The following is a 25,703-nucleotide window of genomic DNA, read 5'->3' as shown; positions in this document are numbered from 1 at the left end:
GTACATTTACAGCATGCATATACCTTGTAGCTTTCACACAAAGTAAAAAGGATCTAGTATTTGGTCACATTACCTGTAGAAGTCATGCATTGGATAGCTGGTATAACTTGAGATCTTATAGAGACACTGCCCCCTAGTGACTGCCTTTTCTATGGCATCTTGATTGTTCATTATTTTGTTATCTGTAGAAAAAGGAAAATCCAAACCCCTTATCTTATTGGTACATCTTCAGATGCACAGTATTAAATGAAAACAACATGTGTACACTTCAAGCAGTCTATATCAAAAGATTACTAGCTAGTTCCAGAATGCTGCTTACTAGAGATTACAAAGGGTTGATAATCTGTTCTCTTGACAACACTTAAATACACTGCGTTTACATTATAGCCTTTCACAATATCAGTACCATACACCTGCGTTTGAGAAAAGCAGGTAAGACCTTCCATAGAAATTAGTGCCCATGCTTTGGTCACTAAAGGTATGCTCCTTCCAGTCTTACAAATGATTGTCTCAAGTCCTACACAGCAGTGGTATTGATTTAATAAAATGCAGTTAAACATTTGATATCAAGAACTCATTAAAGAACCATTAACAAGTTGGAACTGTAGCTCAACCAATGAAAGGGAAATGCCAACACAAAACAAATTAATCATTTTTTTTCTTGAAGTGCAACTTTTATAGATCTTAACTGCCAAACTTGGCACAAATGTGAAAAGACACCCCACGAACTATCAATGCAAACAGTCTGGTTGTGGGAGTGCCCCACTGCCAAAACTCTTGTAGCACATAATCTACTTTCACTTGTGGCATAGGAGTTCCCAGGTTCTTCTTTACTCCCAGACTGCTCCAAGATACCCCTGGCCAAAATAAAAGATAGCTCTTTAAAATTCATTTAATTTCTCCTTGTGCCCATGTGCAGAACACAGATGTGATATGGTGTTCATTAAGGGGAGTAAACTACCTACCCAGTACAATGTAAAATTTGCAGGCAATTCTGATTTTGCTCAATATCAAAACATTGATGTGGAGCCTCGTCTCCAGTTATATAGAGTGGATGGAGTGTGATCTTGGTGGTATGCTCTACAGCTAAAGGGGGAGCCTCGTCTCCAGTTATATAGAGTGTGATCTTGGTGGTATGCTCTACAGCTAAAGGGGGCAGCATCCATTAACAGTGAGTGGATGGGAAGGCCCTTCTTGAGATCAAGGATGTACCTCCCCCGCTACAGACCATGCATCAAGCCAGATTAACAATGTCCTAACAGTCCCCTGAATCAGGTATATTTGCAGCCCGAACGTGATCACTCTTAATATTCCCTTTATGAGGTGTGTACTTTTTCAGAGTAGACATAAGGAATTGAAGGTAGCATCTGATTCGGGACACCCGGTTAGGAATGGTTTCAGTAGGCCTGCTTATCTGATTTTACAAAAACTGGAGAAGGGTAGGTGGCACCAGGTAAGACTTACCAGGTCTGCTGGTTCAGAGAGAGTTCTGTCAAGTAGTATCCCTTAATTGTTGCCTCCAATACACCCGTTCAAATAAATGCCCTTCTCCCGATGGACCACTATTAATGATTACCACTTGGGAAGAAGACTCCAGAGACCAAAGGAAAGCCCCTTAGGTGGTGGATGGTGACTGCTTATACTGAATCTTTGTAGTTCAAGGAGCAGAGAACTGTGCTCTGAAAGATCACCCTACAGAAAGTACATTTAGTTTTCTTTGAAGAAGTTGCCTCCTGTGCACCAACTCAATTCTAGCGACCAAATATCCCTTTCATCTATAATTTGCTGACCTTCCCACAGGTGTTTGGTCGCTTTCCTGCTGGGGGAAACAAATGAGGAATGATCGGTGTAGGAAAGTAGCCCTTTTTATGTCGAGCTAGAATCCGCGCGCATGTGTTGCTCTGCGAGACTCGTTGTCCTGGAGTGTGGAGGAGAAGCCCCGCCCAGATTTGTCATTGCCTTGTGCTGTTGTCCTTTGTAAATGCAGGCTTCTGATTGGTTCATAGGCTTGTTAGTTCCTTCTTAGTACTACCTTGTCTTCAACTGTAACCTCCCATGATGACTGGCCCCTTAACTTCAGTTGTTACAAAGTACGTGATTTTAGGTCTGTGAGCACTGTTTTCTTTAGTGAGTTTCTCTATGTGCAGGCACGACGTGCTCTGCTTCAGCTGCTTTATTTTGGCAGCGCACCTCGCTCTTTTTAATCTGTATACGTGCAGGCACAATGTGCGCTGCTTCAGCAGGTCATCATATCTGGTCAAATAATGTTTTGTTTCTGATTGGAGGAGTGAAGATATAATTTCTTTGTTATGTTCATTTTTTTTTTGCATGATTACATCTGGTTAGTGTTAAGAATATACTTGTGTCTGGTGTTTTTACCGAACAGATTAAAAGTGGGATCCAAGGAAATTTTATATGGGAATCTACAAGTCTTTGTGAGAAGCTGATCTTTCCAGGCAGGCATGTCAGTGTTATTCAAGAGAAAAACAAACATGCTGAATGGAATCGCCTGAATGGATTTCAGCCACAGTTAAGAAAAAAAGTTAATCACTGTCTGTACAAGAATACGCTCTTTCTGCAGAGACTTCAGCGCAAGATAGCAATATCGTAGGGCGGATTAGAAAAGCTCACTCAAGGGACCATCAAGGCAGCTCTTGTTTAGCTTCGAAAGACTTAGATGGACGCTGGAACAGTAAATAGCCCAGATCAATTATACAGCATAAGTGCTTCAGAGTTTTGCTGCACCTCACTGTGCCTCTTTAAATCTAGAAATTTCTAAAAGCACACTGGAGCACCACAACACTTTTCAGTGTTTACATTTCGGGGAATATAAGGTTTAGGAGGAAGTCTCTGTCAAATGGTTGTTGTTAGTCTGTTTTTTACTTAGGTTTATGGGGAATCTCTGCTGTGGTGGAGTATAGGATAGATCATTGCCTCTAGAGATTTGAATGGACAATATGCCTGTTAAGATTGTGAATAAGACTCCACAGAGTCTAACAACATCTAAATGAGTGTAACAGATAACCTTTCCTATCAAGCAAGTGCAATGAAATAGGTCTTGCAATTGCACATTTTTCAGCTATTGGCATTGTCATTTACAATGTCTTATGTATGTGTTTAAAAAAAAACTTCAATAATAGAAGGCATTGCCACTTATTTATTTATTTTAGAAGCTTGTAAAGCGCGCGGCTACCTCCGGCGGAGGTGTCCCGGCGCTAAGATTACCTGAATGTCACCAGGTTCAAGTCCAACTGAGAGGAATAAGAGATGCTGAAGAACATTATGACCTTTTAGTGAACAACCAGGTTTTAAGTTTACGTCGAAAGACTGGCTCAGATTCAGTGAACCTGAGGTCAAGAGGTAGGCTGTTCCAGAGCTTGGCAGCTGTGACGGTGAAACTTCTGCCGCCACTTCGGGAGAGCCTGAATCTTGGAACGATCAGTAGGCGAAGGCTGTTGGATCTCAGATGTCTTACTGAAGATGAAATCTTAAGGCGTTTGCTCAGATAGGACGGGCCAGTTCCATGAATTGCACGGAATGCCAGAATCAGGATTTTAAAGTCGATACGCCGGGCTATGGGGAGCCAATGAAGCTCATCCCGGTATGCTCTGACCGAAGTACGGGCAGGAATATTACCAATGAGCCGAGCTGCGGCGTTCTGAACAATTTGCAGACGGTCAATCAGATATTGGGGGGCACCTGCATAAAGACTATTGGCATAGTCCAGATGTGTCGTGATAAGTGCCTGGACAACCGTTTTGCGGGATGATTGAGGGAGGTAGGGGAAGATCTTCCTGATCATGCGCAATTTGGTAAAACAAGCCCCCGCAACTTTGTTGACTTGGGAGCTACCAGACAAGGTGTTGTCAAATGTGAAGCCTAGGTTGCGGGCAACCTGTACTGGCGTGGGTGGAGGATTCAAGACGGTGGGCCACCATAGAATTGCAGGGGGGGGGGGGGGGGCGGGGGGAGGGGGAGGTGATTTCTGGCTGAAGAAGAGAACCTCAGTTTTGTCGGTATTAAGGGCAAGGTGATTGGCTGACATCCATGTGCAGATATTGCCAAGGCAGTTTCTGAAGTTGGAAAAAAGGGAATCAGAGTGGTCTCTAAATGAAAAAACAAGCTGAGTGTCATCAGCATAAGAGACCACCCTGACACCCCAAGATTCTACTACCTTGGCAAGAGGGGCCACGTAGGCGTTAAACAATAAAGGGCTTAAGGCGGAACCCTGGGGCACGCCGCAAAGGAGGGGTTTGTCCTCTGATTCGAATGGGTGCATCGGAACCCTCTGAGACCGACTGGACAGGAAAGATTTGGTCCAAGCCAGCACTGTACCACCGACCCCTAGCTGTTGTAGGCGGATTGCAAGTATGTTATGGGATACAGTATCAAATGCAGTGGATGGGTCGAGGAGGACCAGCATGGCCTCCTCACCCCTATCCACTGATTCCCTGATGATTTCTGAGACTTCTAGCAGCTCCGTCTCGGTGCTGTAGCCGGTTCTAAAGCCGGACTGGGAATCGTGTAGCAGCTGATTTGATTCAAGATACTGAGCCAACTGTTTCTGTACCACTTTCTCCAATACCTTGGCAGGTTTAGGCAGGAGTGATATGGGCCGGTAGTTGCCAAATTGCGAAGGGTCTGCGCCGGGTTTTTTCAGAATGGGAATTAGCCTAGCTTGTTTCCACACTGAGGGAAATTGACCGCGGGACAAGGAGGAGTTCCAGATGGAGAGGAAAGGATTAACTAAAACAGGGGCAAGATTGCCCATGACTTTAGCAGGGACTGGGTCCAAAGGGGAGCCAGACTTGACTTTATGTAGCAGGGACAACGCTAGGTCAGGAGTAAGCTCACTAAAGGAGTTAAATGAGCAGTGAGCAATGGGTAAAAGTTTCTAAAATGTGAGACCTATTACATTGCAAATGCTTGTTTTAACATTCACCCCAGCATTTTGCCTATTAATTGATGTGATTTCGACTGGAAGTGCAATGGGTTCCTGCTAATTAGATTCCCTGTGCCAGAGCTCTTGTCCAAAACTGTATAATTGCCCCCTCCCCCCCCCAATTGGCAAAACCTTTAGCACTTTCTGTAAGTCCTTAGTAGATGGTCCCTAGGCCCCGAAGGTCCATAAGGGCAGCAGCACTAATTGTGCCACCCTAAGGGACCCCTCACCAAGCACATGCAAGGCTGTCATTGCAGGCTGGTGTCTTGGTGCAGACTAAAGTGAAAACACATGTCACATATCCTTGTGTGCCATGTCCCCTTACACTGCATTAATACTTCTAAGTCACCCCTAAGCAGGCCTGACAGCCCTAATGCCGGGTGCTGAATATTACATGTGAGAGGAGGTCATACCTGCATGAGGAGATATGCCCCAGTGCTGGTCAGTCCCATTACTGCCAGTACAAGTGAGCAGGGAAGCCATTTAAAAAACATGAGCTGCCCATTAGTAAACACCAGTTCCCCCATCTAGCTACATGATGGCTTCACTGAAGATAGGGATGGTTGGTATCAAAAATCTTGTATTGATAAACCCCACAATGATTCCAGTGATGGATTTGCCAACAATACATGCACCCAGATCTCACCTTAGAGGGGCCCCTTGAAAACCTTCCATCCTCTGCTGTGCTCCCTGACTGGTTTCTGCCAGCCTGCCATCCGAGACACTGTTCTGACCTAGGGAGCCTTTTGCTCTCAGGAGACCCAGAATAAAAGCCTGTCCGGGAAGAAAGCGTGACACCCACTCCAAGAGGATGACCTGCTGATTATCCTTCCTAGGCCGGCAAGGGTCAAAGAGCTGCCACATTTGAAATGCAAATCTGGCATCCCCACACAAGAGAGGAAGCGGACCCGCTTGTCCAGACCCACTTTGGTACCTGGATAGGTGGGAAAATGAGCTAGTTAAGTAGGCATGCCAACCCCAGGCTAGTACCACCCCTAAGGTGGGCTAAACTGAGGTGGACATGACTTTTCAGAAGTAGCCATCTTTGTGATGGCATACTTAGAACTTCTGGGACAGGGTTATGCCTACCTACCAAAGGAAGTGGTCATGTAGGGGGTGTAGTGACCCTTAGGGTCAGTAACCCATTGGCTATCCTACACTCCCCTAAGGCCCCTAAATTTAGTATTTAGGGGAGATCCTGACACCAGAGAAGCAGATCCAGACTACCTGAAGAAAGATGGAGAAGAAGAGTCGCAGAGCAAGAACAGAAGAATCAGCAACTGACTTGGCACCAACCCTGCCAGCCTTCCTGCTGACACTGGAGACCTGCCAGCCTTCGCCAAGGAACCAAGACCTCCCGAGGGACAGAGGAACTGTTTCCTGCAGACAGCAAAAGAAGCCCCAAGAGGAATCCGGCACCGACAAAACCAGACACCGCCCTGCACCAGTACCCCTCAGCCTGTGTTGAAGTGGGCCAACAGTATTAGCGTGGGCCCCAAGTTACCTATACCACAACTCATGAACTCCCTGATGTCGCCTGCAGCCTCTGTTAGCAGGCCCCCTCAACCACGAGTAATGCCAGACAGAGAAACCCAACACCCTAAAGACCCTTTGCACCCAGATGCCCCTTCCCGAGGATAAGAGTACCGAAGGTGTACCCACGTCCCCCAACATTCCAAGAACCAAAGTCACTCTGTTTCACCGGGCTGGCCTCTCAGCCACCTCCTGCAACCTATTTGTACCAGACCAATTCCCATTGGTTTGCATTGGGCATCCGATGCTGTTAGCATCACTGCACCAGGCCGCCCTGCGACCTGTTGGTGGTACCTTAGACCTTGCCCTGTACTCACCTTTGACCCAAGACACTGGTCCTGTAAGTCACTGATAAGCCACATATTATCATCCTTCCATGGGTTAACATTGCAGAACTGAAAATTATTTCCCTTTAAAAACGTACTTACCTAAAGGATTTTCTTCTGTTGCCTAAACATATATAAAGATACTAGCTATTTTTTTAATTGGGGTGGATCTCCTTGAGTCGTGGTATTGTGTGTATTTCAGATGTCTTTTACTACCCTGTTTCAGCTTAATACTGGTCAAATACACTACTCCCTAGCAGAGGACCTTGGGATTGCCACAGCAAATCCCCTCTCCCCTCATAAGGGAATCCCTGGACTCTTTACACAATACATCGCATTTTTATATATCATATAAAGAGCCAGATTCCTACAATTGTTTTTATTTTTTAACCCTTAAGTTACGGCCTAGCCAGCAACTTGTGCTCCACTAGTGATGATCATCTTAAACAGCAGCATTTACTGGTTGGTACATTTATTGAGGGGAGTCATCATTAATCCTCTTTCACAGCCATAGAATCCCCTTGTTGAAAGCATGTTTTATGATGGTAAGGTGAAGTATCCTTTGGTGGAAAGGGCTTGACTGGGTATGGATCAGTATCAAAGTACATTGTGTGTGTTCCATGCATTTTCTTTACTTGGTGGAAGTTTCTTCCTCCAATTCATCTTCTTCATCCCAACCAGTGTGCATGAACCATGATGGCGAGCACAAAGTTGCTTCCTATGCTTAAAGTGGTACAGGGGGATTGGTCTGAACACAATTTTGTATAGTTAAAACCCACAATTCAGGAGATATGGCCTCTATGGAAATTTTCCTTTCAGTCCCCTTTGAGGTTTGTATGGTGCTCCTGAAGCATTCCCACTATATGATCAGTGCCTGGGTCTAAATAAATGTGTTTCTGGCTTGCGTCTTGAAAATATTCCTTATCAGAATGGGAAGGAGTGGAAGACTTTTTAGAGAACAAATGCAATCAAATGGCCGTTTTGACAGCTCTTTGAGTCCGCCCTTATTTTTCAAGGCTGATCTTTACTCAATACAGAAGCATACTTTCAAGGTCACGTGCCTTTGGATACAGAAGTAGATTTTTGTGGTCAGGCTGCTTTTGGCATTACCATGTCTTTTCAAGGCTGAACTACCTCAGTCATCTAAGGATGCTTTCAGATAGGTTTGCGCTGCAATACTTGAGATAATCTTGTATGTATGATACCCGGTCGTTGCTCCTCTACTTGGATTGCTTTTTTCTGCATTTCCTATGTGGATTGGGGCTGAAGTGTAATCTTGATGCCTCTGTATTTTTGTTTCAGCTGTAGTGTAAACCTGATATCAAATCCTTCTTAGTCTATAATTGTTTGGTTTCCAACTTTCCCTTTTGGGTGAAATACACCCAAAGCTCTGCTGCAATCTCCTCTGTATTGCTTTAATTTAATTCACTGAACTTCCAAGACTCTAAAGTGAGCCCACCTAAAATCATATCGCAACCAAAAGATAACACACCAGAAAGCATTTTTCGGCAGGCTCTTGAGGAAGGCACTGATTACTCACCCAAGACCTAATGGATTGTTCCAACTTTATGAGACATTATGGGCAAAATCAAATTAGCGTGTTTTCCATCCTCCAGCCCCTTAGATTCAATATCGTATCATGTGGGGTAAGTGATTGGCCAATCATTCCTTAAGGGCAAATGATTCGGTTTCGTTACATGTCCACACCAGAGCTCGCCAGCTTTTTATTTTGCTTAATCATAAAGCAGTTTTGTACACTGAGCACTCTAATTCAGCTTTAGACCCACTGGAGAAACAAACTAATGCAGGGAGTGGTCTGCAGGCTGATGTATGGTAATTGTCAAGACCAGATCACAAGTCATTTTCGAAACCAAAAGGAAAACTTTGAAGAAAAACAACTTTATTTCGAAGTAAATGCTGTATGGCTAAATCCACAACAATAGACATTGACCATATTCTAGGTCTGAAACGTACAATGAACCATTGCACTTGTGTCACATGTAACCCTCAATCTCAGAGATGGATTCTAAACATAAAGCAAACCTGATTTATTTTGCTGTACTGCATGAAATAAATACTTTTACCACAGCTTTGTCAGGACTTGAGATAGAACCCGACACACAAATAGTGGCATGTTTGTGTCCGTTTTTGAAGATTGGGAAGGCCTGTACTCAAGTTGGCCACACAAAGCCTTTCAAGCTCATTAAGAAAAGCTGCAATATTGGAAAACTTGAGTGGACATCTTGGATTCACATGCCATCGCTGGGAAGTTCTAAACAAATGGGGTTACTATTTACTTCGGACAACCGAGGTTTGTTCGACTACTATTACGTCTTGGTTGACAAGAGAACAGTAGATGAACGCTATCTCTTGCAACATTAAACTAGAAGACAGTTGTGGGTTGACTTCATTACAGCCTCCCAACTATTTTAGTGTCCATGGGCAATTGTTATTTTCAATTTGTTCAAAAACGCCAGCAATGCTCAAATGGCATACAATTTGGTCGAAAAAATGCTACAGTACAAAAATGGATAAAATCTTCCACAATTTTTAAACTTTTCCCTTTCCCTCTACATCTGCAGCTAGAGCGAAGTCTCAAATCTCCTTCACCCACAACACTGTCTAATAGCCACCTGGAGCTTGAAAAATCAATCCTGCAAATTATTATATGTTTGCTTACAACTACATACAATTGCCTTCTTTCTAAATGCTTGCTTGCTATCCTCTGCTTTGATCTATATGGTTTAACATTAAACAACCAATGTTTTAGCACAACTCTTCAGCCTTTAAAATTAAGTCGCTGAGGTTGTACAAGAAACTATACAAATATTCCAAGATGTGTGCCATTCACAGTCTTTCCTTTTTAGAACGGTTTCTTTTAATGACCGTTTAACTAGACCGTTCGCTTCTGTGCTGCTTGTACCTTAGACCCTTTTCTGTGCTCATGCCCAGTGTTGCTATAGATGCTCCTCAATCTTCGAGATTAACATTATATAAGCTGCACAGGACAGTGTGAGCTACAGCATGATAAAAGAGATGCAACGCTTATTGCGTTGTAGTCTCAGATAGCGAAATATTTTGCAGAGGGACCATAGCAATTGGCTATTTCCTTGCATACAATTCTTCTCTTCTAATTTATTACTGTTTGCAGAATTTTACTAAACGAAAGACCTTTACATGTTTAATGATTGTATGTATATTTCATAATTAAGTTCACAGTAGTGCCGAATGTATAATACACTGAGAGAAAAATTGTGAACTAGCAGGTTTTGTTCAGACTCTTCATGAAAGGTAGCAGGTTACAATTAGGATCATGAAAACAAGATAGACTACAGCTCTACTGCACAAAATAAAATACAGATACAACAAAGCCAATAAGTGTGGCTGTAATGTGTAAAAGCATACAAGTGCAGGCTTGAGAAATTATCTTTTTATGAATTGGCACATTAAAATCAAATTTACTGGCTTTGCCACAGCTTGTTAAATTATAGTAACTTGTTTTTCTAGATCGCTTTTTATTTCACAACACACTTCTGCCGTTTCTGAGCTCTTTAAATAACGAATATGCTACTTACCAGTATGCATCTGTTCTTGGCATGTAGGGCTGCTGACATTCATATCTGTGCATAGATCGCCGCCTAGTGTTGGGTCCGGATGATTGCACATTGTTGTCCTGGAAGAGTCTTCGAAGTATCACAAGATAGGTGGCTCCTCCCCTGGACTACAGTGCGCATGGGCATCGACTCGATCCCCAGATTGTTTTTAGCCATTGTGGCCAAGATGGAGTGAAACTCAGTGAATGATGACCATGCTATGAGTATATGCGAATACTGCAGCTGCTACAGGCGCCGGGGAGGAGGGAGGGCGATATGAATGTCAGCAGCCCTACATGCCAAGAACAGATGCATACTGGTAAGTAGCATATTCGGTTCGAGGCATGTGGGCTGCTGAATTCATATCTGTGCATAGAATAAATAGCAGTCCCTCCATTAGCAGCGGCCGCCCGTGCCAGCTGCAGCAGTTTGAAAAAGTGTCTTGAGAACAGCCTGCCCTACAGCTGCCTGCTGTTTGGAGTGCACATCAACACAATAATGCTTAGTAAATGTGTGTGTGGTAGACCATGTGGCCGCTCTACATATGTCTTCTAAAGGAATGTTTCCAAGGAATGCCATAGAGGCCCCCAACTTTCTGGTGGAGTGGGCTCTTGGTGGAATGGTAAGAGTACGCTTAGCTTTTAGATAGCAGATCTGGATACATTTAACGATCCACCTAGCAATACCAGCCTTGGAAATAGGGTTACCTTTGTGGTGTGGTGCAAAGGCGACAAAGAGTTGCTTAGTCTTTCTAAAATCCTTGGTCCTATCAATGTAGTGCATTAGGGCCCGTTTAACGTCAAGGGTATGGAGCATCCGCTCCGCCAATGATTCAGGATTTTGAAAGAAAACAGGTAATTCGATTGTTTGGTTGATGTGGAACTGAGACACAACCTTGGGCAGAAACCTAGGATTAGTGCGGAGCACTACCCTGTTGGAATGAATTTGGATAAATGGCTCTTGGATTGTGAGGGCTTGTAATTCACTAACCCTCGGTAGCGATGTAATTGCTACGAGGAAAGCCACTTTCCATGTCAAGAACTGAATCTCGCAGGAATGCAGTGGTTCAAAGGGAGGACCCATCAGCCTGGTAAGAACCACATTGAGGTTCCACTCAGGAGCTGGTGGAGTCCGTGGTGGAATGACTCGTTTGAGGCCTTCCAAAAAAGCTTTGATGGCAGGCACCTTGAAGAGTGAAAGGTGCTGTCTATTTTGGAGATAAGCGGCCATTGCAGACAGATGAATTCAAATGGAAGTATAGGCCAGATTACACTTGTACAGATGGAAAAGGTAACAGATGATGTTCTGAATAGAAGCATCCAGCGGGTTAATGTTGTGGTTCGCACAATAAATGACAAACCGTTTCCATTTTGCTGCATAGCAGGCTCTAGTAGTGGGCTTCCTCGCCTCCCGAATGATGTCCATGCAGTCGGGAGGTAAGTTTAGGTAGCCAAACTCTAGGACTTCAGGAGCCAGATCGCCAGGTTGAGCTGTTGCGGATCTGGGTGCTGAATGTCGCCATGGCTCTGCGTCAGAAGTCTGGGTGTGAGATGTAGCCTTTGATGCGGTACCACGGACAGTTCTAGAAACGTGGTGTACCATGGTTGGCGAGCCCACGTTGGAGCAACTAGGATGAGAGTCATCGAGTGCTGCCTGAGCTTGCGTGCCACCAGCGGTATCAGAGGTGCTGGGGGAAAAGCGTACGCAAATCTGCCTGACCAGTTCATCCATATCGCATTGCCCAGCGACTGTGGGTGTGGGAACCTGGCGGCGTAGCTTTGGCATTTTGCGTTCTCTTTTGTGGCGAACAGGTCTATCTCTGGATGACCCCACCTTTGGAAGTACGGCTGGAGTACTGATGGATGTATCTCCCACTCGTGCATCTGGTGGCTGTGCCTGCTGAGCAGGTCCGCCATCTGATTGTCCTTGCCCGGGAGGTCCTCTGCCATGAGGAAGATGTTCCTCTGAATGGCCCACTTCCACATGCTCTGAGCCAGATGAGACAGCTGCGGAGAGTGTGTGCCTCCCTGCTTTTGAATGTAGTACATTGCCGTGATGTTGTCCGTCCGAATCAACACGACCTTGTTGCATAGATGTACTTTGAAAGCTTTTAGTGCCATGAAAATCGCCATCAGTTCTAGAACATTGATGTGCATCTTCCCCTGTTGCTGCGTCCACAGTCCCTGCACAGTGTATTGGAGTACATGCGCTCCCCATCCCTGGAGAGAGGCGTCCGTGGTCAGGATAATCTCTGGCACAGGCTCCTGGAACGGTCAGCCCTTGCAAAGGTTTTGTGGATTCCACCAATGCAGAGAGTTGTATGCCCGACCGCTCACCAACACTAGGTCTTTCAACTGGTTGTGAGCCTGAGTCCATTGACGTGCTAAGCACTCCTGAAGCGGATGCATATGTAGTCTGGCGTGCGGGACAATGGAGATGCAGGAGGCCATCATGCCTATCAACTGCATGAACACTCTTGCTGGAAGCGAGTGTTGAGGTCTGAACTTTTGGATCAGCAATTGAATGCTGCTGACTCTCACTGAATTTGGCTGGGCTGTGGCCGCCAGAGTGTCTATGGTCGCACCCAGATACTGCCGTATGTGGGCGGGCTGGAGATGGGATTTTGGGTAATTCAGTGAGAATCCCAGATCGTGCAGGAGGTGAATGGTGTGAGACACGTGGTCGGCGCACTGCTGGGCCGACTTTGCCTGAATGAGCCAGTCGTCCAGATAGGGGTAGACGTGGATGTTTTGACGTCTTAGATGCGCCGCCACCGTCGCCAGGCATTTTGTGAATACCCTGGGTGCCGTGGTGACCCCGAAAGGCAAAACCTTGAATTGGTAGTGCCGGTTTTGGATGGTGAACTTGAGGTATTTTCTGTGTGAAGGATGTAGCGGAATGTGGAAGTACGCATCCTTCAGGTCCAGAGTTGCCAGAAAGTCCCCCTGTTGAAGCAGTGGGAGAACTTGCTGCAGTTTTAGCATGTGGAAATGCTCTGAAAGGATGTAAAAGTTGAGGGGCCTGAGATCCAGGATGGGCCTTAGGGATCCGTCATTCTTTGGAATCAGGAAGTACAGGGAGTAAACTCCCGAGCCTCTTTCCTGCAAGGGCACGAGCCCTATTGCCCCTTTTTGCAGCATGACCGTGACCTCCTGCTGCAATAAGTGCAAGTGCTCGCCGGACATAGGACGGTGCCTTGGGGGTACGTTGGGTGGAGTGGATGTGAGCTCCAGACAATAACCAAATTGGATAAGCTTTCTGACCCACCTGTCCGTGGTGATGGACTTCCACACGGGCAGGAACTGCTGGAGTCTCCCCCCGACCGGTGTTGTGTGGTCGGGGGGCAGTGACAGTGCGTCACTGTTTGTTGGCGGTAGAGGACCTGGAGCTGTTGTTGCCACATCCTCTGCCCTTGGTGTTGTTGCCGCGGTATCCACCTCGACCCTTGTTGGAATAAGTAGTCTGGGTGTTGTCTTTGTAGAACTGCGCTGACTGCGAAAGTTGACCCCTTGAGGTGCCTCTAGTATTGGAGCGACGAAAGGACCCACTCCGAAACTGCTGGGACTGCAAGGCACCCATGGATTTTGCAGTGTCGGTGTCCTTTTTCATCTTCTCAAGGGTGGTATCAACCTCCGGGCCAAACAGGTGATCTGGGTTGACCGTTTGTTTCAAGATGGTGGTTTGAATGTCCGGCTTGAACCCAGATATCCGTAGCCATGCATGTCTACGAAGCATAACGCTAGTGTTAATTGCGCGTGCGGCGGTGTCAGCCGCGTCCAGAGCGCACTTTATGGAAGCGTTGGAGATCAGCTTCCCCTCTTGTATTAACATTTCAGCCCCTTCCTTATATTGATCGGGTAGATGTTGCAAAAGGGTCTCTAGGGTATCATAGTGTGCCCTGTCATAACGCGTCAGGAGCGCCTGCGTGTTAGAGATGCGCCATATGTTGGCTGCCTGCGCTGCCACCCTCTTCCCCGAAGCCTCAAAGACTTTTGATTCTTTGTCTGGGGGAGGAGCATCACCCGTAGTCTGCGAGTTGGCCCTTTTCCGGGCATTGGAGACAACCAGGGAGTCCAGAGGCAACTAGCCTTTAATATAAGTTGGATCTGTGGGCGCCGCCTTGTACTTTTTGTCGATCCTCGGGTTGATGACTCTTGCCCTGGTGGGCTCTTTGAAGACCTCAGCAGCGTGCTTTAAAACACCCTTCAGCATTGGCAGAGTTTTTACAGTCTTTTCAGAGACAGAAAAGGTGTCAAAGAGGAAGTCGACGTCCACAGGGTCAGCATGCAACGTTGTGATTGGCCGCTGCCCGCTCAATGAGGGCATTGAAAGCCACAGAGTCCTCAGTGGGTGAAGTTTTCGCGGAGAAGAGCTCAGGGTCCTGCCCAGAATGCGGGTCCCCAGGCTCACCACCAGCAGACCAGGGCTCTGCCACATCCTCTGGGTCTGTGTAGACGGGATAGCTGTATTCATCCTCGTCGTCGCCCTCACCAGCGTCTACATTGGAGTGAGTGGGCGAGAGTTTGTGAGCCTGTGGTGAAATGGGCTCCACCAAGGCTGGAGTACCGGCAGAGTCCATCTTCCGTTTGAGTGGGATCTTGTACGACTCCAATGGGGGCTCCGGGGTGATTTTCCTCTTCAGGAGGGAAAGCCTGCCCGTTTCGGCGTCGATGGAATGTTCTTGACGCTCTTCCTCTGAAAGTTGTCGAGGTCCACCAACGATGCCTTTAGCATCGAGGATACCTTCTCGGGCACGCCGGCCCCAGATTTAGCAGCGAAAGCCTTCGGCGCCGTCTTAGGCGGCAAGGTGAAAAGGATCGGCGTGGGCGCCTTCGCCGGTTTCTCTAGAGGCTTGGCCGGCGTAGGGTCCTTTCGCTCGACTGCTGCGGCGCCGTCCCGAATGCGCTGTAGGGACTCCGTAACCTGCTTTGTGAACGCGGCGGATGGACGCGCCGGTTCGACAGAGTCCTTAGCGGTCGGCTTTGGAGTGGAGTCCGACGAGGTTCCCTTCGGAGTCGACGCACTCGGCGCAGCTCCCTTGGCCTGGTCGTGTGGAAGCGGGGCAGAGAGGGTCTTCGGGTCGTCAAGCCGCTTCTTCGGTCGGTAAGAGACCTCTTGGGGTCGTCGACCGTCTTCTTGTGATAGTCGACCCTTGCCGGCGTCGACAGTCTTCGGCGCCGATGCGGCCGCGTCCGACCCCTTAACCTTCGGCTTCGACGTAGTAGCCTTCGGGTCGGCCATTTTGACGTGGCTTCTTGGCTCGACGGCCATCTTAGATTTCTTCGGCGCCGAGGCCTCCGAAGTCTTCGACCCGACCAATGCGATGCGCACTTTCGGTTTCGATATCTCTGGTGTCGAGACCGTAGATTTCACTTTCGGTTTCTGTGTCACCGGGAGTGAATCGGTACAAATGTCCGTGGCCGGGCCAGCAGGCGGGGCCGAGGAACTCACAATAAGGTTTCGGGTAAGGCCCGAAGGCGATCCCTCGACCTGGGCCTTATTGATTTGAACGGCCCTGGAGTCAGTTTGAGGAAGCTCCTCGTCCGAGCTATCCTCCATGGTCCCAAGGGCCCCGTCGTCGTCTCCTACCTCCTCGATGATTTCTTCGTAATTTTCGGTCTCGGCGTCGTAGTCGTCCTCGACCTCAGACCCGGGGTTAGATTCTGAGATGTCCTGGATATATTCATCCTCGACCTCCCCAGCATCGAAAATGTCCGTAGGCGCCGGTGCAGATTGCTGGGCCTCCAGGCGCGCAGCTCGACGGAGCTTGAGTGTTTTCTTGGACCGGAACCTTGAACAGGCCATACACTTGGCCTCGTCGTGGTCCGGCGACAGGCACTTGTTGCACACCGGGTGGACGTCGATGTGTGGGTACTTCGAGTTACACACCGGACATCGTTTGAATGGACTTCGTTCCATGATGGATAGTCGAAGAGTCTGGAGCGTCGACTAGGCCCTCCGCGCCGAAAGCACGCGGAAGTACAAGCTTGGCTTGGAGCCGAGGAAAGTTGCGAAGCCGAACGCAAGACAATACCGACGCAAGTCCTAAAGACCTTTTGGTCTCAAGTAAAGTTAAGTAAATTCTTATCGATTCCGACAAGAGGGAACCAAAGACATCCAAACCCAATGGCGGAAAAAAACAATCTGGGGATGGAGTCGATGCCCATGCGCACTGTAGTCCAGGGGAGGAGCCACCTATCTCGTGATACTTCGAAGACTCTTCCAGGACAACAATGTGCAATCATCCGGACCCAACACTAGGCGGCGATCTATGCACAGATATGAATGTCAGCAGCCCACATGCCTCGAGCCAGGTGTTACTAATGCACACTCCTAGTACTCAATTTACTGACGTTCAGGAGGCTGGAAGGATAAGTTGATCTTGCCGGGAATCAAACTAATGATCCGCCGATCATCATTTAGTTTTTTTGCGACTACCATTAAGCTCTTAGAGGCTATTCCTCTGAATACTCATGTGAACTCGCCATTCAGGAGGATGTCTCCATATTCAAATGTGTGACCTACAGGTAGTTTTGCAGTTCGGTCCAGCCCATCATGACACAATCTGACATACATGGATAACTCAAATAACTAAAGAAGACAGGTGCCATTACCACTCAGCTTCTACAGCAGTCTGATCAGTGAAATGTATTATATCTAAAATAAATCTGGCATAATATGGGTATGGGATCTGTTGTGAATGGTGGGTGGAGCAGAACAAAGGAAAACAGGGAAGTTAACCAGAACATAGGGAGGGGTGACTGAACCACCATTAGGAGACATGTGGAAAATGGCAATGTGGCAAGAAAAGAGCAGGAACCCTGCCACATAACTGAGGAAGGGTTGCAATGGCACCATGATACATGAAGTAGATCTATCACCATGGAGGTGGCGTGGTAGAGGGCCAAATGGAGAGCAGACCCAGCACCTTGTACAGCAGATATGTTAAAAAGATGTGCTACCTTTACACTACAAGGAGTTTTTACACAGAAAGCAAGTTGGCTACTCCTACATAGGGAGACACTTCTTTGCAGGTAAGCACTACTAAGTACTTTAACTAAAAATGCACATACACACTTATGTATATGTGAATTTTTAAGGCCAATGGTTAGGCACATGTAAAATGTTTTATTACAGCAATATAAATAAAATACAATTATATTAGATACATTAATGTAAATAAACATTAATACTAATTTTAAGAAACATTACAAAATATGATAAAAGAAAAAATGAAAAAAAGAACAAATCGGTTTTGGAAAATGGTACGTAAAAATGGTGTTCACTGAGAAAACTAAAGGTTAAAGAAAAGTTCTGGTTAGCTTTGGCTAATCGCTATACCACATTTGTTTTAGTTATTACAAATTAACGTTTAAATACACCCAAATATACATATATACAAATATATTCGTTTATATACGCACATACTCTGATCTAAAAATCATACTTTAAATCATAATTTTAATTGTATATAAAATCCTTTTATTTGTTATAATTTAAAATGTGTATTTTTTTTAATTCAAATAACGGACACATGTAAAAACATTTTAAAAGTGTATGTGTGTGTGTGTGTGTGTATATATACTTTGCCGCTTGCCCACTGGTTAGAGCTCCACCAATAGGAACAACAGATGGAGGTTCTAAACAAACAAACTCTGCATGCTGAACAATGATGGGACTGCATGAAAGAAGGCATAACGCCGAAACGAGTCCACAAATATAGTCATTCAAATTACCCCGAGAGTGCTCCAAATTCTTTATAGTTGTTGTGTAACAGAAAACATGTCTCTCTCCTGTTGACGAATGCACCAGTAATAAGTTCGGCAGCATTGGTAGGATCTTAAACATGAATCTACTTTGGCTTGTCTGAACCGCCGTTGACAGACCTTATTGGCCAATGAAGGCTGTGGATTATACAAAGCCACGATGCCCAGTTATGGAACAGACACCCGCAAGGCTTCTGTGTACTACATCGGTGGACGGGGGCGAGCACACAGTGATTGGGCTCCAATTGCATGATCAGATGGCAGTGGAAATTCCGATGTGGGGGCTGTAAGCGGCATTTCCTTGTTCATACTCACATGTGTAGGCCACAGTAAACTCAATAAGAACTTTGCCCACTGGTTAGAGATCCACCATTAGGAACAACAGATGGAGGTTTTAAACTTACCAATTCGGGGCATGCTGAACAATGATGTGACTGCACTGAAGAAGGCATTATGTGAAACACGTCTGCAAATATAGTCATTCAAATTACCCCGCGAGTGCTCCAAATTCTTTTTAGTTGTTTTGCAACAAAAAACTGGTCTCACCCCTGTCTATGATGCATCCATCGTGAGTTCGGAAGCATTGGTGGGATCGTGAACATTTAGGTAACATATGCTACCTAATGGCGGTTGCCAGTAAGCAGTTGTTTCTTTTCAAAAAGCGTTATTTCTTTTGCTAAGATCTTTGGCGTCGTTTGACGCATCTTCCCGAAATTTTTTAATCTAATGGTCCACTCACTTTAGCTACTGTCTTGAAAATTTTGGGATGATCCGTCAAGCAGGGGCCGAGAAAAAGGAGCGCCCCCCCAAAACACTTTTTCTCAATGTTAACTTCCATAGGAAACTGTTGACGCAGCTACAGTCCAAACTGCTGAACGGAATTACACCAAATTTGGTCGTAAGGTAGTTCTTGGTCCAGAGTGTACTCTTTTTGTAAAAATTTAGTAATTCTATTCAGTGACTCAGTTGAATCGAGTCACAAGAAAAAAGGTGAAAAAAGATTTAACAATCAAGAAAAGAGCACAGGGTAAAAACCCCATGACCCTCCCAGGCCTGCAAAAAAGAAAAAAAGCATTTTTGTTATTTTCAGTGTGATTCATGTTGGATCCGCGGATCCAGACAACATTGTTTTCTAAAAACGAAGCATGGCCTCCCGCCCTTTAAGGCCCCGGGTGGACTAGGTCTAGGGGGCAATGAAAAATGAGATGTGGGGGGCCCACGTGGGCCCTCACCTCCCCTGGGGACCGCCACATCCCGGGGTTTAATTTATAATGAAAGTGGGCCTGGGATTTGGGCGCCTTACAACTTCTTGATTATGAGTGAGGAGGTCCTGTTTGTTGGGTAGTAGTTGATGTGGGGCTACTCACAACTCTAGAAATGTTGTGTACCATGGTTGCCTGGCCCGTGTGGTAGCAACTAGAATGAGTATCAAGGAAATCTGCCAGAGTTTGTGAATTACAAATGGAAGCAGCAGGAGAGGGAGAAAAGCATTAGCAAATATCCCTGACCAATTGATCCATAGTGCATTCATTACCTTTGGACTTTGGGGTCGCAAATAGGTGTATGTTCGGTTATCCCGATTGTTGGAAGAACGAGTGTAGGATTTGTATATTGAGTTCCCACTTGGGGACTTGGTGTGTTTTGCTGAGGAGATCCACCGATTTATTGTCTACTCCTGGAATGTACTGTGCGCACACTTTCTGTGCTAGGAGAGACAACCATGGAGATCTGCCCTGCCCGCCCCGTTTTTGCAGATAATATATGCTAGTCATGGTGTCTGTTGAGACTAATTTGCCTGTAATGTAAGGAAGGAATGCTTATATCGCTAGATGAACAGCTAGCAGCTCTGGGTGATTGATATGTAGAAGGGATTGACAGCTTCCAGTGTATATGTACAGTAATTTCCTGCGAGTGCGCTCCCCATCCAATCATTGATGCATTCGTTGTGATGGTTGTTTGGGGTCTATAAACGGCAGTCCCTCATACCAGATTTTTTAAGCTCCACCATTGCAAAGTGTGGCAGACTTAATGGCTGATCAATACTAGATCCTCTAATTGACCAACCACTTGAGACCATTGTTGCATTAAGCATTGTTGTAGAGGCTGCATATGGAGTCTGGCGTGATTTACTTTGGTTATACATGATGCAATAGTCCCAAGGAGAGACAAAGGTTCTCATGGATGTACAAGTTACTTACCTTCAGTAACGATGTATCTGGTAGAGACGATTCTAGCCGCAGAGTCCTTAACGTAGAATATCCCCCAGGGGTGAGACTGGACCTAGAAAACTTTCTTGCACAGCATCCCTGCGCGCCTGGGGGCGGTGCCATGCGACTCCGCCCAACGTCCTCTACGGGCGTGACGTCAGCGAGATCACATAAGCCCCACACCGGCGCGCTGACTTCAGTTTGCGTCGGAGAACTTTTCTGCACCACAACACGGAGCCATCACAACAAAACTGAGGAGAGCATGGGAACAGTGTGTGAAAACCAGAGAACGGAGAGAAATAAAAGGCAAGGCACACTACTCGACGGCCCCAAGGCAACAGGAGGCGACAACAGCGGGCCAGAGCAGAAAAGGAGCAGAGCACCACACTAAGGAACAACTCGTGCAAGCCAAGGTGATAACATCGGGTGGCAGTAAGGCACCATGGGGCTAGAGCAGCAAGGCCATAGCAAGAAAGCGCAAAGCACCACTCAGTGGAACCACCCTGCTGAAGGCACAAGCATGTGAAAGAGCCTCGACAGAAAGGGAGAGATGAGAAAAGAGGAAGGAAATCCACAACGACAACCCCGGAACAGAGGAGTAAAAGAAACCCAACCCCAGATCACCCTGCCAAAGAAGGGCATACCTCCTCAAAGGAGGAGGAGGAGGAGGAGTCAAGGACAGGGAACCCATCCGGGGCCACAGTGCCATCTGAAGGGAACAGGAGGCAAGGACAGGTACAAGAACCCCCCCACGATGAAGACCATGTGGGGATCAGAAACTCCAACAACAGAGGGAAAGAGCAAGGTAGGCCCCCACGCTGAACAGAAACCAGCTAGAGGGAAACCTGACCAGAAGGAAAACGAAAAGGATACCCACAGAAGACAATGAACCCAGAGGGAGGGAACTGTAGAAACCCAAGCAGAGGGTCCTCGCAGAAAAGGGGAGGAAGGGTGGGTTGTGAAGGAACCTGCGGCTAGAATCGTCTCTACCAGATACATCGTTACCGATGATAAGTAACTTGTACATCTGATAGAGACTACTAGCCGCAGATTCCTTAACGTAGAATAGATACCCTAGCCATGCACAAAGGGAAGGAGGGTCAGCGAAAGGACCCACCAGCCTGTACTACACACAGGGCCACAAGGGGATGAGTCAACTGGACAGGGAACATGCCCTGTCCCTCCAGGCAAAAAAAGAACCCCCTCATCTAGAAGACCACCAGTCCCAGAGTGGATGCAGGAGATAAGCAAAGAGGCAGCCCGTCCTCCCCAGCAGGAGAAAACAAGCACAAGGCGAAGGGAGGCCAGAGCACCCCAAGCCTAGTCAAAGTATCAAACATCTCCACCAGAAGCCCCCAGGGCAACGCAGAGGAGCACCAAGAAAGAAGAGCTACCCAGAGACTCCAAGGAGAAGGGGTAGAACCAAGTCAAGCCCTCCCCCACCGGGAACACACCCAGTGAAGAGGGCATCCAAGCCTGTCAGCGCCGGAAGGCCACAGACAGGACCAAAAGGTGCCTCAGCAAAAAGGCAGATGGAAGAAGAAGAAGAGACCAAAGGCACAATGGTGCGGAAGAACAACAGGTCTGCACCGGCATGCACAGCCAGCACCATGGAACGACGCCCCTGGGACAAGCCAGACGCCAACTGAATTTAGAGGCCAGGAGGGCCAAGGAGGACCCGGACACACCCCACGGGAGGGGCTGCCACACACGGGCCCACGAGAGAAGTAGGGCCAGGCAGAGTTATATGCAAAAACGCAGACAGAAGGCCAGCGCCACAGCGATCAAGAAGGACAGACCGTGGCGCAACACAAGCAACTCAGAAACCATCAGTAAGAGGGTCGCACCTGCGACATACTGTGACGCCACGGAGAGCAGAGGCCCGAAGGAAGACTACACATCCGAGCACATGAAGATCTATAGAATAGCTACCAATACCCCACATAGGGCATGTGACGTCCTAAGACTTGGGAACCCTCTTAGGAAAAAATATCCGCAGCAGAGGACAAAGAAGAAGACCTGCGGAGGAACTACAGACTGTTTGCCAACAAGAACACACAGAAGGCCTAACCTCAGGGCCAACATAGCTTACCAAGCAGCCAAAACCACAATCAAAAAGGGGGAAAAGGGACCGAGGAATGGGGAAGCTGAAGCGCCTCCAGCGAAGACTGTGGTTGTGGCGACTTAGAGGAGCCGTCCATAGAAAACGCCGGGGAAAAAGCCACAATGATGCGACCCGTCTCCGGAGAAGATGAGACCATCAACCGCTGAACCTCTGGGGAGGAGAGGGCGTCCGGAAACTAATCAACAACCTGATGCCGGCCTGGCGCTGTAGAGTCTGCGACCGGGGGCAGGTCGACGTCGACTGGCGCCGAAGAGGAGGCCGGAACGACCTCCGCCGGAACGCGCGGCGCAGGAGACCGCGGTTGGGCCAGAGCGGCCAAGGAACAGCGCCGAAAAGGCGTCACCCGACCACTTCCGATGCAGCTGTCTGCGAGGAGGTAACGAGGGAGCTCAATGACACTTCCCGACCCCTGCGGCGTCGCCTGGGCCAGCAACCCCCAGCACCTGGACGGCGTCACCTCAGGCAAGGCCGCCACCTGCCCAGGGGATCGAGGGGGGACTCCGAAACACGCCCGAGCCACAGCAACCTCCCACGACACCACAGGGACCTCCGCGGGGGTTTGTGGCCAGGCAGAGGTGCCATGGTGCGAAGGAGGGAACCCAGAAGGGTCGCAACCCGACGGCGCCACATCCTCCGAACCGGTCGGCGACGCAGCAGAAGTGCCCGCACGCAGCAAGGGATCCGTGGACGTCCCAGGAGGAGACGGAGGAGCCAACAAGGCCTGCAAGGCCGCCGAATAGGCCTCCATCTGGGCTCTATTCGCCCTGCGCTGGGAAACGGCAGATAGGGTGGCAACGAGCAGGGCCGCACCACCCGCAGATGACCCATGGCTTCAAAAGGCCGGGGACCGGCCCTTGGGGACAAACTGTGACACTTACCAACAGGTGAGCGTTGCTCTTTGGGCCTGGGAGAAGGACGATGTTGGAGACGCAGGCGGCGGTTCTTGAAGCCGTCCGCGGGGGCCGGATGCGGTGACAATGCCGACCTGGACATGCGTGCCAAAAGGAGTTTCATCCGGTGCTCCCGCCGGGACTTCGGTTTTATTTGCTGACACGCCTCACAGTCTGTGGAGTCATGGTGCTCCCCCAAACACCACAGGCAGATGGAGTGAGGATCCGTCTACGACATCTGGCGTGCGCAAGATGTGCACGTTTTGAAGCCCGAAGGCATTCGCACACTGTGAAAAGTCGAAAAAGGGTGGCCTAAAACAGGCCAGAAGACAAAATTCGGGTCCCCGTTGCACGTGAAAAAAGAAAACTGACGTCAGCGCGCGGGGTGGGGCTTATGTGACCTCGCTGACGTCACACCCGCAGAGGACGTCGGAGTCACACGCAGGGATGCCGTGCAAAAAGGTTTTCCGGGTCCAGTCTTACGCCTGGGGAATAGTCTTCGTTAAGGCATCAGCGGCTAGTAGTCTCTATCGGATACTTGTTTTTGAGGTTGAAACTGTGGTATCAGGGTTTTGAAAGTTTCTGCTGCATTTGGGTACGCTACTCCTGTTTGACAATTTATTAGGGCTCCTAAGTAAGGCTGTATCTGAAGAGGATTCAGATGAGATTTTACTATATTGATTGCAAAACCCAGTTGGTGCAGTAAATTTATTGTGTGTGTTGCTTTTGATAAGTCTGGATATGGAAAACCGTGTATGTTTTGTCTTTGGAAGTGGGCTGTAACTACTGCCAGATACTTAGTAAACACCCTGGGGACTGTGGTGTCCCAGACAGAAGCACTTTGAAATGAAAGTGTTGTCCGTTGAAGACAAACCTGAGGTATTGCCTGAGTGAACTGGAATGTCAAAATATGCATCCTTTAGGTCTAATGCAGTCTTCCCTGTTGGAGAAGTGGTATGACATCCTTAAGAGTGACCATATGATAATGTTCTGAAAGAATATACCTATTTAGACGTCTGAGATATAGGATGGCTCTCAAGGAGCCCTCCTTTTTGGGTATATGGAAGTAAAGGGAATGACACCTGTGCCTTGTTATTGTAATGGTACTGGTTCTATTGCTCCTTTGCTTAATAGAGCTTGAATTTCATCTGTTAATAGCGTTCGATAGTGTGTTGATTGCATGTAAATACAAGGTGAAATGTTTGGAGGTGTTAAAGAGAAATTCAGACAATAACCATGTTGGATAATAGTTAGAATCAATTGATAGGATGTGATATGTATCCATGTGAAAAGGAAATGCAGTCTTCCCCCGACAGGTGTTATTTGATTGGGGGGGAATGATAAGTGAGACAAGCCTTGGTGTTGGTAGTGTATTTGTTAACATTTTCTTTACCTATTATGGTTTCCTCTATAAGACCCCCCATTATCCTCTTGGAGAGGCAATTTGATTTGTTTTGTTATAGGAGGTGGATGGGTCAGTGGAGGTGGTGTTTGATCCTATGCAATATGAGGAGCGACGAAAATTCCCCCTTTGAGATTGCGTTTGTAGAGCTCCCATCGATTTAGTTGTTTGTCTTTTTTTTCTTTTTTTAAGAGAGTATCCACCTGTGCCTCAAAAGAAAGGCCTAGTAAATTCTGTTGATATCTATTTTAAAACTGGATACCCTCAACCAGGCATGTCTACTTAGTATAAGGCTCGTGCTTATCACTAGACGCTGTAACAGTGGCATCAGGGGCACATCATATGTTTGTATTGAGATGAGGTTCCAATCTGATCCAATTTGGTATGCCCTTTTTAGGTCTCGCCTAGACAGCACTTGCTCTGTCTGTTCAAGATATGCTGTATTGAGGTATGGACTTGAAGTTCCGCCCACTTTCCATCCATCTTTTTAATTGGCTGCTGTCACTGTCCTTTCTAAATGTTGGCTTTTAATTTGTTAAAAGGCTTATTAGTCCCTCCCTGTCTTCTACTGTTGCCTCCGATGAGGATTGGCCCTTTTACATGTGGTGTTGCTCCGTATCTCTCATTTAAGGTCTGTCAACACTATTTTATTATATGAGATTCTCCTATTGGCTGTTCCAGGCACACTTTTGCTTCCTAGTTAACACACACAGCATTTGTATCCTGCTCATCAGAGGCGTTTAGAGGGTGCCTGCTCTGCGCACTTCCCTCCAACATCCAACCCTGCATGTTTTAATAATTAACACACTTTATCAGCGCTGTGCTGGTTTCACTTTTATTGTGGTGTATTTGGCTCTTCTGTCCCACTTCCTGTGCTCTCCCTCACCTCCCAATCAGTCACAGGGCTCCAGCCTAGTCT

At 47.3% G+C, this 25,703-nt stretch overlaps 1 protein-coding gene across 2 annotated transcripts in view; it reads right to left on the bottom strand.

The window, feature by feature from the left end:
• Positions 1-25,703, bottom strand: part of FBXO11 (F-box protein 11) — a 517,411-nt gene that overhangs the window by 13,150 nt on the left and 478,558 nt on the right. For both annotated transcript variants that reach the window (XM_086927768.1, XM_086927769.1), the window contains exon 21: positions 74-182. In XM_086927768.1, coding sequence (XP_086783894.1) covers positions 74-182 — 109 coding nt within the window. The remainder of the gene's footprint in view (positions 1-73; positions 183-25,703) is intronic.

The sequence above is a fragment of the Lissotriton vulgaris genome, chromosome 6 (genome assembly GCF_964263255.1).
Source record: "Lissotriton vulgaris chromosome 6, aLisVul1.2, whole genome shotgun sequence".
Taxonomy (NCBI): Eukaryota; Metazoa; Chordata; class Amphibia; order Caudata; family Salamandridae; genus Lissotriton; species Lissotriton vulgaris.
This window is presented reverse-complemented; position numbering and strand designations above follow the sequence as displayed.